Genomic DNA, 15,646 nt, shown 5'->3' on the forward strand with positions numbered 1-15,646 from the left:
CCCGGCACCCCAGGGCCCCCCCCTGCCCCACGGGGTCAGGGAGCCGCGGCTCCGGTGGACCTGCCGGAGCGGCGAGACCCGCGCGCAGGGCGGCGAAATGTCCCGACGCCTAGGGCGCCAGAAACCCTAGCACCGGTCCTGAAAACAAGCATAGTGTAGCTAAAAAACACAATGGGTAACACAGGGCTGTGAACTGCCTTAAGGAGACAGAACAGTCATGCGATTTTCTGCCCCCATCCAGTAACATCAAAAGACCCAGGTTAGCGGTTCCCAGATGTCCATTCTTGGCACAGGGCTCATTTATGCTAAATAATCGTGGGCCCTATCTTGAAAGGTGCTGAGCACTGATGAATTCCACTGAGGGGCCTACTTGAATAGGTGTTGAGAGCACTTGGCACCTCACAAGAGGCAGTCAGTAGCTTGGAGGAACCAGCTTGACCTTTGGTGTAGCAGGATGATCCTAGGATTAAAACAATGGACAGGGACTCAAGAGACTTAGCTTCAATTCCCTTCTCTTCCACAGACTTCCTTGTGTGGTGTTCGGCAAAACACTTTCTTTCTCTGTGCCTCAATTGTTCATCTGTAAAATGGGACTAATGATCCTTCCCTATCTCACAGAAGTGACGTGAGAAGAAATGCTTGGAGTACTATGGGAATTGGAGCTACATAACAAGATAGATATTGAATGAGTTTAAGCTGCCCTGAGAACATGTTTTTGAAAGAACATCCTTGTGAATAAGGCTTTCTATTTAAATTAAATCACAGTGGGGAGTGGGGACCCTAGACAACCTCCATGTATTGTATTGCCATTTGGACTGGATTTTGTAATTAATGTAGCTAAATGTTTTTCAATGGTGGGAGTAGCTGTTTTCCAAATTAGCCAACAGGCCTCCAAAACCTTTGAAAGCATTGTTTTCCTCTTCATCTTGTCAGAGTGAAGGGGCTTTTTGATTTGCCATTTGAAAGAGAATGCAAAGGCTGAAAAACAGCACAGTTAGGCAACCACACTCCCAGAGGGCAGCCTACAGTTTGACACCTCCAATTCCAACCCCTTCCCTCCACCAAAAAAAGTTAGAAAATGATCTCCTTTCCCCCCAAGTCTACTCCCTCCTTTCTGAGGTGCAAGTGAACTTTGGTGTGAAAACTTTTAATGTTCCAGCTTCATATGACCAAAACCTGCAAACAGTGCCAAATTGTATGCTGTTACTGTACTGGAAAGTACATTCCATTTGGGACCGGTTAGATAATAAAGTCATCATTTGTCTTTAATGCAAGGTTTCTGAAAGTGACAGGCAAATAGAAGAAAAGAAAAAACAATAGGTCTGTATTCTGCCATTGTGTGAATGCCACATATCCCTGCTTTTCGTGTTGTTAAAGGAGAATAAAAGGCAAGCAGCACTCCCTTTTTGGATTCAGGAGAGTTTGGTTATCAGGTTTATTGGAGTGTATTATATTTATAGGAGGGTAAAAGTGTGCACAAAGGTTGAATGCATCCATTTCCCATTCTCAAAGAGTAACTGGCTTGTCAAGACTAGGATATATGGACCCAGTTCTGCCCTCAGATATCTAAGCATTACCACCAATTGATTTTAATGGGAACTGCATGAATATGAGAGAAAAACTGGGTTGCTTCTTCGTAGCAAAAATAATGTGCATTTCTACTATAGGTCTCTTCATTGTTCACGGGTCACAAAACATCACACTGAAATTAAAAATGTTGCTGTTTAATATATATTACTGCTTTGCATTTCTTAAGGCCTCCCACCTAATATTATCCGAGTGGTTTACATACAAACATGAATGAATTAACCCACAATTTACCACTCTGGAGTGTAGGAATATTACCCCTGTTTTAAAGATGGGGAAACTGAGGTACTGCGAGGTTATAGTACTGGTGTCTTGAGCACCAGAAATCTGAGCCAGAATCTTGATCTCCTAACTCCCAGCACTGCAGCTGTATGAATACTACACTTCCTTACATATAAAAGATTCTGCAATTCCACAAGCACAAGACACTTTGCTTATGTATACATTTAATTAAAAGACTGGCTTGGATTGTTACTCTAACGAATGTGAAGGTCTGTTACTTTAGAATAATAGTTTCATCATCATCTTTCCTCTATGTGCATCAGCTAGCAAAGAAATGCATGAATATGTACATATTTTAAAGATTTTTTTATGGGGGGGGAGAACGAAGGGAGGGAGAAGCCAGAGACAGAGAAGGAAAGGATGGAAGTAACCATATCTGTAGAACCTGAGGGTTGTCAACCTCTCAAACATTTGCGGGGTTCATAAAAGGAATTTCCATTTCCCCAAATTCTCTCATTTTAACCTATTTCTTCCCTAAAAAACACAATTCAGATTATGTAAAATGTCCTTTTTACCCGGTAAAATAAAACCCATCCTAAGTATTATGGATAGTACAGTCCAACATGACATTTTCAGTACAGTATAAGGTGGGTGAAAAACTGGTTAAAAGATCATTCTCAAAGAGTGGTTATCAACGGATCACTATAAAATGGTGAGAGTGTGTGGGAACATATCTAGTGAGGTTTCACAGGGGTCAATCCTTGCGTCCGGTACTATTCAATATTTTCATTAATGACTTAGATAACGGAGTGAAGAGCATGTTTATAAAACTTGAAGATGATGCCAATCTGGGAGGAGTTGCTAGCACTTTGGAGGATAGGATTAGAATTCCAAAAAAAACATGACAAATTGGAGAAATGGCCTGAAATCAACAAGATGAAATTTAATAAAGACAAGTGCAAAGTACTACATTTAGGAATTTAAAAAAATCAAACACACAACTACAAAATGGGGAATAACTGTCTAGGCAGTACGACTGCTGAAAAGGATCTGAGAGTTATAGAGGATCACAAATTGAATATGAACAATATGATGCTGTTACAAAAACGGTTAATATCATTCTGGGATATATTAATAGGTTGTATTGAAGACATATGATGTAATTTTCCTGCCTTACTCAGCACTGTGGGTAGGAGCCTCAGCTGGAGTACTGTGTCCACGTCTGTGTGCCACAATTTAAGAAAGATGTGGACAAATTGGCAGAATCCATAGGAAAGCAATTAAAATGATAAAAGCTTTAGAAAACCTGACCTATGAGAAAAGGTTAAAAAAAACTGGGCATGTTTCGTCTTGAGAAAAGACGACTCAGGGATGACCTGATAACAGTCTTCAAATATCCGAGGGCTGTTATAAAGACCAATGATCAGTTGGCCTCCATGTCCACCAAAGATAGGACAACAAGTAATCTGCTTAGCGTGCAGCAAAAAAGATATTATGAAACACTGTCTAAGTATAAAGATATTTAAACTCTGGAATAGGCTTCTAAGGGTGGCTGAGGAATCCACAACATAGATTTTTAAGAAGAGGCTGGAGAAACACCTGTCAGGGGTGGTCTAGGTTTACTTGATCCTGTCCCAGGGCAGTTGGGCAGGACTAGATGACCTCTTCAGGCCCCTTCCAGCCCTACATTTCCATCATTGTATAAAAACTCTTCCCTGTCCCAATGCTAGGTTGTCACGAGTGGCATAGATGTTCTATGTGGGATATTCATTTTTCATTAGAATTTCTCTGTTCCTCTCTGCTCTTCCTCCACTAGTTTCTCTATATTTGTTTTTCACTCTGACCACTTTCTGCTTGAATTTTATCATTACATTGCCTCCCTCTTCTCTCAGTTCCCATTTTCCCTAAGGAACACAAAGCTTGTATCATTCAAGTTTAAACGGGCTGAAAATTAGGCACAAGTTCATCCACCCCTACTCTTTTATCATCAGCCCATGAAAAAACAAATAGCTCTGTAACGAACAGAACAAGAAGTTCTCAGGTTGGTAACAAAAAGATGCTTCTCCTGCTCACAATTGCCTCAGCTACTCAGATGAGAATCAAGTGTTATAAACTCTCCAAGAAAGAGGAAATAGGCTCCTTAATTAGAATCCAGGTCATTAATTGATCCCAATAGATTTTTTCATGCACTCAATCAGCTTCACCTGGAGGAATCTGCCTCCACTCGTGTCATAAACAGATGGTTAAGGGTTAATGTCTCTTTTACCTGTAAAGGGTTAAGAAGCTCAGTAAACCTAGCTGACACCTGACCAGAGGCCCAATAGGGGGACAAGATACTTTCAAATCTTGGTGGAGAGAAGTCTTCGTTTGTGCTGTTTGTTTGGTTTGTTGTTCACTCTTGGGGCTAAGAGGGACCAGACATACACCCAGACTTTCCCAATCTTTCTGAATCAGTCTTTCATGTTTCAAAATAGTAAGTAATAGCCAGGCAAGGCGGATTAGTCTTATGTTTGTTTCCTCAACTTGTAAATTTGTCTTTTGCTGGAAGGATTTTTACCTCTGTTTGCTGTAACTTTGAATCTCAGGCTTGGGGAGGGGGGTCCTCTTGTCTATTATGAATTCTGAGTACCCTGTTAAAGGCATTTTCCCATCTGATTTAAAAGAGATTAATTTTCACCTTTTCTTCTTTAATAAAAGCTTCTTTTTAGAACCTGATTTAGATTTCCTTGTTTTAGAATCCAAGGGATTGAGTCTAAACTTCACCAGGGGGGATTGGTGGGGGGAAAGCAAGAGGGGATGGTTAATTCTCCTTGTTTAGATCCAAGGAGTTTGGATTTGTGTTCCCCAGGGAAGGTTTTGGGGGAACAGAAAGTGTGCCAAACACTATATTCTGGCTGGTGGCAGTGTTACCAGATCTAAGCTAGGAATTAAGCTTAGAAGGGTCCATGCAGGTCCCCCACATTTGTACTCTAAAGTTCAAAGTGGGGGAAAAAACCTTGACAATTGGTTACTGCTGAAACTATCTGAGGCAAGGGAAAAATCCCCTTCCCATAGCCCATGGACAGATATTAACACATGGCTCAGCACTGTGTTGGGCTTACACATCTGGTCACAGGCTAAGAATGCTGCATTTTTTGGCTTTGTAATCTGCACATTCCTCTACTTTATAATTTACAAATATCTAGCTTGTTATTATTAATTATTATTATTATTATTATAAGTGGGGCTGGTAGCATTACCTGTTATTAAGGTTGCCTGACTTGTCCATTGTAAGACCCTGTTTTCAGTTGCATACATCTCTGTGAAACTTTAACTGTTTGGGTTGCAATTTTCAAGGCTGGGTGTTTGTCTCTGGCATTTTGGGGGAATTCAGCTGTTTCTGAAAGTGAAGCAAGGGAAAAATATGCTGTTTTGCTGTGCTAAAAAATCCTTGAGATCTCTTTGGAGCACGGACTTGAAATCTGGAAGTGAGTGGCCTTTCTTAAGGGATGTGCCTTTTGCATTCCTGTGAAAATCTGCCCAAGTGATAAGTTTTTGAAAAATCACAGTTTGCATATGTTCAACAGCAACTAAAATCTCTGAATTCTGCCCTCACCGAGCATGCTTGAGCCTCTCAGCTCCTAATGATGACCTAGAGTATGCACCAAAGCCATTCCCACAGTGAGACTGAGTATGATCCAACCCAGGATTACATGAGAGAACCCAGACCTTTCCTGTAATGGCTGCTCCCCCTGCCTCTCTGGACAAGGGTGGAGCCAGGCACTGGAAGTCAGACCAGGGAGCGTCTATTCTGTGCTCTCAATGGCCACACTACTTGCGCCCAGGCACTGTGAGGGAGGAAGTAATCTGATTCAAATGCAGAGGGGATAAACGTGGGACACGGGGGAGAGAACAAGGAGTCTGGTGAGACTGGGGGTGGAGAAGGGAGAGAAACTGGGACAGGGAGTTGGAGTGGGGGATCCTGGGACTAATTTGGTGGGAAAGCTGGGACAGGAGCCACAGAGGAAGAGGCTAATTGGTTGGGAGCTGTGGGGGAAAGAATGGGACTGGAAACTGGTGAGAGACCAAGAAGGAGGACTGTAAGTCATTTGGCTGATGGAGGGGGAATAGAGTTTGGACACAGCTTGGAGGCAGACTGGGACTAGGAACCAGTGGAGGGAGATGGAAGGGATAAGACAGATCTGACAAGGAGCTAGGGTGCAGAAGGAGAACTGGGACAAAGAGCTAGGGAGTGGGTGAGGGAGATTGGATGAGGAGCCTGGGGATGAAGACTGTGACTGGGAACTAGTGAGGTGAGGGAAAGAGTTTGGATGAGAAGCCAGGAAAGAGAAACCGGGACTGACTGGGCAAGGAGCTGGGCATGAGGGTGAGGAACTGGGACTGGCTGGGTGAATAGAGTGGAAGGAGACCGAGTTGTGGAATAAATTGAGACTCAGACAGTGAGTCTGGAGAGAGATTGGGACTGGCTGGCCAAGGGGACTGGAACTAAGACAAGAAGCCAAGTGTGCGAAAAAGACAAGGCAGGGACAGGTTGGAGAGGGTGGCGCAGAAGGGGTCAGGCTTACAGGAAATGGACAGAACAGTCTGTCCCCACTAGACACACTGCCTTCCAGAGCCTGGAATGGAAGCCAAGATTCCCAAGTCTCCCCTTTTCTTTGCTGTCAGCAAATATGTGCAAAAGTGAAACCCACTAGGAAAGTGTGTCTCTCATCCCCTTCTAGTGTTTGTCTACATACAGGATGGCAACCTACTAGTGCTATCATTTACTTTGTCAGCTCAAGTCTGTGTGGTGGATCTTAAGGTTCTAACCCTCTAATCACCCATGTGGGTATCAATATGATGTCACAACATGAAAATTTTCTTTTTTCATTTTGCTTTTTTAAAATCTAGGAAATTATACACACAAATCTATGTTAAAAGAAGTTTATTAAGGTTGCTAAGTCATTCACTCAAAAATTAGGAAATGTCAGAATTAAAGTTGCCCAGGCAACCTTAATTCAGCTCCCTTGTGCATATGAAGTAGATGCAGTCTTTAATTACATGATCACATACTATTTTTTCCTATAGTGCCCCACCTCATTTAGTGCACAAGATGGTCCAATTCCAGATCTGGAGCAGGGTTTTGTAATTAAGGAGGCTGTTATTTGTAGGACCCCTGCCTCATTTGTTGTTAAAGCTGGAAGATTGTAGTGAATAAGGCAGGAGCCTGCAGGAAGAGAAATAGGGGGTCTTATGGTTAATGCGGCCTTGGAGAACTGAACTCTGTTCTTGCCTGTGTCACAGGGTTCCTGAGAAATGCTAAACAAGTCACTTAAATCAAACTTGTCATTTCCTGAGTGCCCAACTTATGGCTCTGGGGCCTGATTTGCAGAAGTGCTGAACAGCGCAGGGCAAATAAATGATTTTTCAGTTTGGGGGCTCAACCAAAATATATGGAAAAAATGGGTTTGATTCGAACCCATATCAATTTTTTTTTGAATTTTTTTGTCAAATTGAAAATTTGAAAAATATTTCTTTTGAATAGACCAAAAATATTTTGGTCAACTGAAACCAATTTTTTTTCAAGCTTTTTGGTTCAATTTGGACATTTTTGGGTGGTTTCCACTTTTGTGTGTGTGTGTGTGTGTGTGTGTGTGTGTGTTGTGTGTCTTAAAAAATTGGTCAGATTTCAAAATAGAATGCTGTTTCAAAATCAAAAAGCCAAAATGAAATTGTTCAAAACAGTCAAAGAAAAATGTTTGGATTTTTTTGATTTTTCTCCATAGTTCTTTGGCTGAAACTATTAATCAAATTTGACCCAAATCTGCAAATTGTTTTGGAGCCCCCCCAAAAGCATTTTTCAGCAAAAACATTATTTGCTAAAAATATTTCACCCAGCTCTAGTGCTGAGCACTCAGAATTGCAACTTCAAGGTCAGCAGGAGCTATATTTGAACATATTAAGTTCTATATACTGCTAAGTACCCTGAAAAATCAGGTCCTAGGAGTCTGAAATGGGAACCCAAAATTAGTGGACACTTTTGACCTTAATCTCTCTGTGTCTCAATTTCCCATGTATAAAATGAGGGTAATGCCAACCCCACACCTCACAGTGGGGGCTGTGAAAATAAATTAATTAGTGTTCAGGAAGTACTTGGATATAAGAATGATGAGCATCATACGTAAGCTCATGAGGAAATTAATAATTCTGACTTCAGAGCAGGGTTTGAATAGTGTGCAGTAAATAAGGCATGGGGCCCCAAACTGAGCAAAGAGGATAAAACAAAATATTGAATAGCTGCTCATTAAGTGAGCACTATCCATCCTGTGCACAGAACAAGGCTGGAGTCCTGCAGAAAAAATAATATGTGATCAGGTTATTAAAGAGTACGTCATAATAGAAAAGCACAAGGGGGCCAAATGAAGGTTGAACTCACAGAGCCTAACTTTTGACTGCTTGATTTTACAACCTGAATAATGCTCTTTTAACACAGCATTTTGTGTGTAATTATTTATACAGTTCCACACAGTAGGTGTGCATGATGCTTTGCAGATATATAAAACTGACCGATCCTTGCCCCAAGGAGATGGCATGCTGACACCAAACAAAGAATGGGAAAAGAGAGGGTATGGGAGGACAGGAGTAACAACTGTGAGAGATCATAAGATGTGTTTATTGCTATGTATGCAACATTTTAACTTCTCTGTGGTTTGCTTATTATTCATATAATACTATATATTAAAATTTTGTGAGCAGGTATGTGATAAGATGCTAAGCAAAAGAAGTCAGTTGCAAAGAGGGATACTAAGGAAAAGAGTTAGGCTGAAAGGGTATTCAGGGTCAATGGTTAATGATGCTTACAATCATTTTTTCTATTATGGTAGACCCTGAGGCCCCCAGCTGAAACCAGGAGAACATTGTGCTAGGCACTGTGAAAACACTTAGGCACAGATGTACCCTCTAGCTCTGCTTGAGATGCCACCTAAAAATAGCAGTGAGGCCAGGGTAATATGGTGGCGGCTTGGGCTAGCCAACTGCGTACAACTGCCCAGACCCCCGGGTCTAGCCTGAGCCGGCACTTGTGCTACACTGGCTGCACTCCTATTTTAAGTATACTAGCTCAAGCAGAGCTAGCACAGGTATGTCTACGTGAGCTGGGAATCACATCTCCCAGCTTCAATGTAGCCATACCCATAGCAAGAAACAAGCTCTGCCCCTAAGAGCTTACAATTAAAACAGACAAATGGTGAGAAGGAAACCAGAGGGAAAAGAAAGGTGAAGTGACTTGCCCAAAGTCACACAGCAAGTTGATGCAGAGCCCAGAATAGACTGGATTCCCAGTTCAGTGCTCTACTTAACTCCAAAACAGACATGAAATTACCTTTTTTAAAATTAGGGACCCGGCAAGCTGCTCATTGTGCATGGACAAAGCCCTATGAAGGCAATAGGACTCCAGCATGGGCACCCGGCAGAGCTGGGTGAAATTTTTTGTCCAAAACTTTTTCCTGCCAAAAATGCAGATTTGGTGACACTAAACATTTCACAAATTTGTGTCGGTATCAGTGAGCTATTCCTTTTGAAAAAGAACAAAGCTGATAAAAAGAAAGAAACATTTTGTTCAGACATTTTTGAAAATAAATGTTTGGTTCAAAACCACTTTTTATTTAGAAATGTCCTTTAATTTTATTGAAAACACGTTAAAATGCTTGAAATCAAAACAAATGTTTTGTCTGACCCCCTATCTTTTTTTTCCCGTTCACCAGAAATTTCAAAAGACTTCATTTTTGGGTTGATCCAAAATTTCTCCCCCTCCCCCCTGCCAATTTTTTGGAATCGCCAGTGAAACAAAAAATCTATTATTTGCACAGCTCTAGCATTCTGGTCATCTGCTGGAGTAGCTCGCAGGATTTGGGGTCTTACTTTGAAATCTCTCTGCCCTGCGTATTATGGGTAGTACCCTATAAGACCTTCTACTTGAGAAAACTTCGTTGGAGACACAATTGCTGTAGTCATTGTCAGTTCTAAAAGTGTGAAGATAGCTGTACATGTCATTTCATATCTGAGGATAGATTTATGCTTGCAAACACATACGTCCACTGCATACTAAGAGCCAGATTTTGCCTTTGAATGCACACACGATTTTCACTGATTTACATAGCATCTGATGGGCAGACTCGGATTGTAATTCTCTCCTGTGATTTTCAAAGGCTGGCATGCATTTCAGTTGCACTTTCTCAGAGTTTAGTCATACATCCCTTATGATAATAAATAATAAATAAACTTTTAATTTTTAAAGCCACCCATGCCTGAAGGCCCTGGAAGCCTTAACAAAATGAATTAAAAAATATAATTTGCCAGAAGTAGGCAACATCGCAGAATACCTCCTGGAGCATGAGCTAAGCATTATGTGGGACTCATTAGCTTATGTAAACACTTTGGACCTGATTTTCACTTACTCATAGGCTCTTTACTGCACTGGCAGTGCATACGGGCCTTAAAGTGAGTGAATGTAATTTACTCCCACTTCCAGAACAGTGTAAAGTGACTTCAGTGCAAATGAGACTCAGACCTTTCCTTTCTGTAATAGGTCTGTTTTCCTAGAAATTACTTATTTTGTAAGTAACTAAAGCCTAGCGTTTAGTCAACTTTATAATGATTAGTAAAAATAATACAAAATGTTTAGAATCTCCTGCAACAGCCTTTACAATCAGTTTTCAAATACTGGGCCAAACTAGTCCCTGGCGTAACTGCACTGGGCTCAATGGAGTTCAGAACCAGAGATGACTCTGTCCCATTCTTGCTAACTGGTGCACTTTCATACAACACAAAACTAATTGGCTCCTGGATTATTAAAATGAATTAAAAAAATGGCATTTTACATCACGTATTACTTGTCCTTTATGGCAATTACATGCTTTCCAGTTTATTTTATTTTAAAGTTGAGTGAGATCCTAATATCTGGAACTGGTAGAAATGTAGCAAGAATTCATGAACTTCATGCATTGTTTTCTACTGGAGCTCCAATACTCAAGGAACAGAAATATAAGGAAGTATAACTTACTGTAAACGTTCATACAAAACTCTACTTTGACTTCACCAGGAGTTCAGCTCCCAGATGGAGGAGAGGGGATTGTGTAGAAGGCTCATTTCTACAGTCCCTGGTCATCTAAGGAACTATATAAAATCCCAAAGTCTTCACCTGACTTTACTACACAGGCAGTGGATCTGCTATGACATAGAAGGCTTGAAAATGACATGCTGTAAATTTTCCTGCAGTGCTCAAAACTGACTCAAATTCAGATCATGAACCTAAGAGTTTAATACAAACAGGTATTTAAAAAAATAAAACAAACTTATTTATTTTCTTTCCTAAGAAGTGGTTTTTTGAAGACTTAAGGAGTTGACCTCAAGGGGAGTAAAAATGGCATTGTTTTCAATACTAGTTTGTTTGCAAACAGGTTAAGAGCGGAGTTGGAATTCACATACTGTAGGAGAGAACACATCAGTTTAAAAGATGTTGCTATTGGTATCTCTGGTACCGCAGCATCAGCTGCTGTTGCTGTAGTACTAAAACCTATTACAGATTTTAGGCTCCCACAAGGCCCTAATGTTGATCTGAAGTGATTTCATACTCATAGAAAGTGAATTAAAAAAAAAATAAAAGGTAATACATGCAAAAAACACCCACAATGTGCTAATTCAATATGAGGACTGAGATCATTACATGGACAAAAGTTAGCAAATTTTAAGTGATATTTCCCACATGATCCATAACTTACATCTCTTGCTTATGTATAACATTTCCTAAAATTTTCTATAATCATAACTTTATTGTCATCTCTGTGTGGATCAGAGGCAAAGCTGAGTCCAAAACGAGAGATGTTTTTGCCTTACAGTGAAGTGAAAATTAAGGCAGATGTTGACTTTTAAGCTGTGGAATGTGATGTTTCAATGGCACGCGATAGGTCTTTCACTTTATTGGGAAGCATGAAACATGCCATCAAATGCTGCAAAATACTTTGCACTGATTAGGAATGCTATATTACTGGGCTATACTGTGGTGTATTTTGTGATTCAAAGTCACAATTATGATATGAAATTTGGGGATGAGTAAGGAGTGTTTGTGGTAGTGAAGACTGTAGTTACTTTTGGTCAGTGTATACAACAGCCTGGACATGCATATTTTATCTAATCAGTTTGAGCCTTGCTGTTTCAAGTGAAGATGGCTTATCCCTCTCATGAGGCCTGATACAAAGCCTATTGAAATCAGTGGGACTCTTTCCACTGACTTCAATGGTGTTTGGATCAAGTGGTTAGTGCTAATCATACTTATTACGCTAGTCTATGTTATCCTCCATAAAGAAATTATTAGGGGATCTATAGTGGATTATACAGCAAGGAACAGCCACGTGGAAGACAGAGTTAAAAAGACATCTGTAGGGGTCTTGACATCAATGGGAATAGGATCAGGCCCAGGGTCAGATTTAGTGATTAAATATTGACTGCAGGCCAATTTATCCCCTACTTCAAGTTTTGCCCCAGAAATGTGTGGAAGGAGATAATTAGGCCAATGCTACATGCTCTTTTGAAGGTACAGTAGGTTAGATACTAAACAGAGGGAGCATGGGCTCTGTGTCGAACAAGTAGTAACAGGCTTTTTCCCCCCTTGAATCTTGCAGTATCACACAGAGTGGGTGCCCATCTGTGTGTCGTCTTGGACCACCCTCCTTGCTGGTGGCGTAGCTCCCCTTGATTTCCGGTTTGCATCAGCAGAGCACTAAGAACTAAGTTTTCTTTCCAGTTCCACCATTGACTCACTATGTGACTTTTGGCAAATAAGTAGAAAATTCAGTTTCACTTGTGTCTGCAATCAGTTTCTAAGTTCTCATGTATGAGCTGAGTGCTGCAATATTTGGGCTGAAGAAACTGCAGGAAAATATTTATTTGTCTAAAAAACATTATTTCCTTGGTTGGCAGTGTTGCTGTAAATATGCCGATCTGCAATAAAATTACAGCCCTTCCCTCATACATTATCGCTGCTGCAGAATTAACCAAACTATGACACATAATTATTTCAGCCTTCATGGAGAAATCAGCCCTGAAGAGCAGCAGAATTTTGCAAGAAATTACAAATTAAAACAAAAAAGTTACTGCGGCCAGTTGTTACAAGCACATGATCTTAGGGCGTTTTGGCACTAAATATTTTCATTAGGATGAGCCCTTAGGTGTTTATTTGGCATTGGGTTATGAAATAGCAACAAAAAGTAGAAGCTGGCTTTGCTAAATGCTTTCCTATAAGAAAGGCAAATGAGATTTTTTTAAACTATTTTACAAGTGGGACTTACCTCTGGTGAGCATTTCCAGAATCGTTGCTATCCCAGGAGGTATTCCTCACAGAGCACAGCTCTGCTGCGTAAGTTCCATCCCTTTCAGTATTGTCCTCCTGACCATTCACTGGCTTGTCTTTCAATTTCATATTGTCATTTTGTGAATCCAAAGATACGACATCAGATGGAGAACTCACAACACCTGAGTCTTCAGTGGTGTCTTCTGATGCAAAACAGCTGCTTACTGATGTTGTCTCCTCTACCTCTGATAGTTCCAAAACCATACCATCCACAACATAAATATTATCATCTACAAGCTGCAGGCTCTCTGAATGAAATACAGTAAAGATAGTTAGCTAAAAATCACTGCTCATGCTTAGATAACTGAAAGAACAGAGTGAAATCCTGGATCCACTGAAGTTAATGGGAGTTTTGTCACTGACTTCAATGGGTCCTGGTTTTCACCCTTGATATAAATACTAGCTTGACTGGAAATGAATGGAAATGCCACCAGAAACACCAGACCAGAAACAGAAGACATTTGATAAAGATGACCTGCAAAAGGACAAAAAAATGGGGACTTTGCCTATCTTTGCTTCCTGAAAGGTGGTTCTCTTCTTGCATATCCCCTTCAACATTATTTTCCTTACCATTTTTCCTTTAAAAATGTCAGCAAACTCAAGTCTGTCTCTGTTTACTCTGAAGAACTTATTGGAGAATTATAGGAGTGGAAGCTTTCTGCTCCTTCAAACAAAGGGGCAGAGCTATGTTAATCTTTAACAAAGAGAACTATATTATTATTATTTATTATTAAGAACAGAAAACCCCAACATTTCAGTTTTCTAAGGAAGCAACAGGGAACACACACAACATTTTTCCTTTTGCAAGTCAAACTTTAATCTTGTAAAAGATGTAAGCAATGAGACTTTTAACAGACACAGTATAACTGTTAACTCAGTACTTCAATTAATTTCCTATGCTTTTTTCCCCTTCTTTAAGTGAAATATACAATTTTTGATTCCCCCAAAGATATATACAAATTTGGGCTCCATCCTGCAATTTATTCATGTAAGGGGAACTCCCACTGATGTCAACAGTTTTGATGATGGACTGGAGGCAGATTTGAGTCCCAAACAGATTTCTTTCAACAAAAGGAATTATTATTATATTTATAGACATTAGATAAAGATGTCTGCTATGACCTGATCCTACAAACATTTATAATTGTGCTGAACTGTAATTATGTGAATACTCCCACTGGTGCCAATGGGTCTACAATGATGGATAAGATTAAGCACACGCTTAAGTGTTTCCAGGATCAGAGCCCAAGACTTACAAATAATACACGATCCACAATCAGTAAGAGGAATACAGACAAGCAACTATTGAATTTGTTTTGTTACATTTTGAGCTGCAGTATATTATTCCCGAGGGTTTTAAAATATCTATTAGTCAACGGAGGACCACTTTGTGTAAGAAAAAAAAGATGTATCGTCAAAATGGAACTTTAAATAAAATATTTATTTTAAAAAGATTTATCTTAGCAATGAAGCTTCAAATAACATTTAAATCAAATCAAACCAAAATTCTCCTTGGTTGAGTTACACAATGTCGTTAAATACTGAAATTGATTTCTGACAGCAGAAACAATAAAATCCATAGGGTTACAAGTCATGATTAAAGCTATAAGTGCTGTCAAAACGTATTTATGACTGAGGCTGCTGCAAAAACTCTACTGCAAGTTTGAGGGGGATGTTACTCAGTTTTTTTGACCTTATTTTCTATGATGCTAGCTTTTGTTTTTCACATTTAATTAAAGATTTTATTCTATTTAAAAATCCTGTTAAAATAGTCTTAAAAATAAATAAGAGGCAGTACATTGATTATGGTATGGTCATGGTATAGGAAAGTGTTTAGAAGAGCATGAACACATGCACAGATCTGAGAATAACCATAGTACATAATCACCAATACTGAAAAAGGATAACATGACCAGAAAACACACAATAAACAAACACCACCATACTATTTGTGCTGCTTGGTTTTCAATTACTTTGAAAAATACAATTATTAAAGCTATAGTAAGAGAAGAACAGATCACAGTGGAATACATTATAGTGAAGTAGGAAAGCAATTTAAAGAATGAAGCAATGCACAATGCAATATACCTTGATGCATGAAGTTCTGTATGTTACAATAAAATGGCTACATCTATTGCCACAAACATGCCATAAATAAGTCCGATATGCTGTTGCCAGAGCTGTGCATGCTCAGTTTGCTGCTCTAGCACAGCTGGCTGGAATGATCCCGGCAATATGTGTCTGCCTGTGGAATTCTCCCCTTCCTCCTGTATCTCCCAGCACCCTCACCTTTCCCCCCACCCAGCAAATGTCTCCTGATGTGGAGAAATGGGTCTGAGATCTCCCCTTGCCAATATCATCCAGCAAGTTGCCCAGTTACAGGAAATGTCTTGAGATCCCCAAAGCTCCTACGCCATACACTGAAAAACAAAATAAATACCCCTCCTCCAA

At 40.0% G+C, this 15,646-nt stretch overlaps 1 protein-coding gene across 4 annotated transcripts in view; it reads right to left on the minus strand.

Annotated features, from left to right (window-relative positions):
• COBL (cordon-bleu WH2 repeat protein) overlaps positions 1-15,646 on the minus strand; it is a 270,372-nt gene that overhangs the window by 22,275 nt on the left and 232,451 nt on the right. For all 4 annotated transcript variants that reach the window (XM_032776585.2, XM_032776584.2, XM_032776586.2 and 1 more), the window contains one exon: positions 13,134-13,443. In XM_032776585.2, coding sequence (XP_032632476.1) covers positions 13,134-13,443 — 310 coding nt within the window. The remainder of the gene's footprint in view (positions 1-13,133; positions 13,444-15,646) is intronic.

The sequence above is a fragment of the Chelonoidis abingdonii genome, chromosome 2 (assembly GCF_003597395.2).
Source record: "Chelonoidis abingdonii isolate Lonesome George chromosome 2, CheloAbing_2.0, whole genome shotgun sequence".
NCBI classification, from domain to species: domain Eukaryota; kingdom Metazoa; phylum Chordata; order Testudines; family Testudinidae; genus Chelonoidis; species Chelonoidis abingdonii.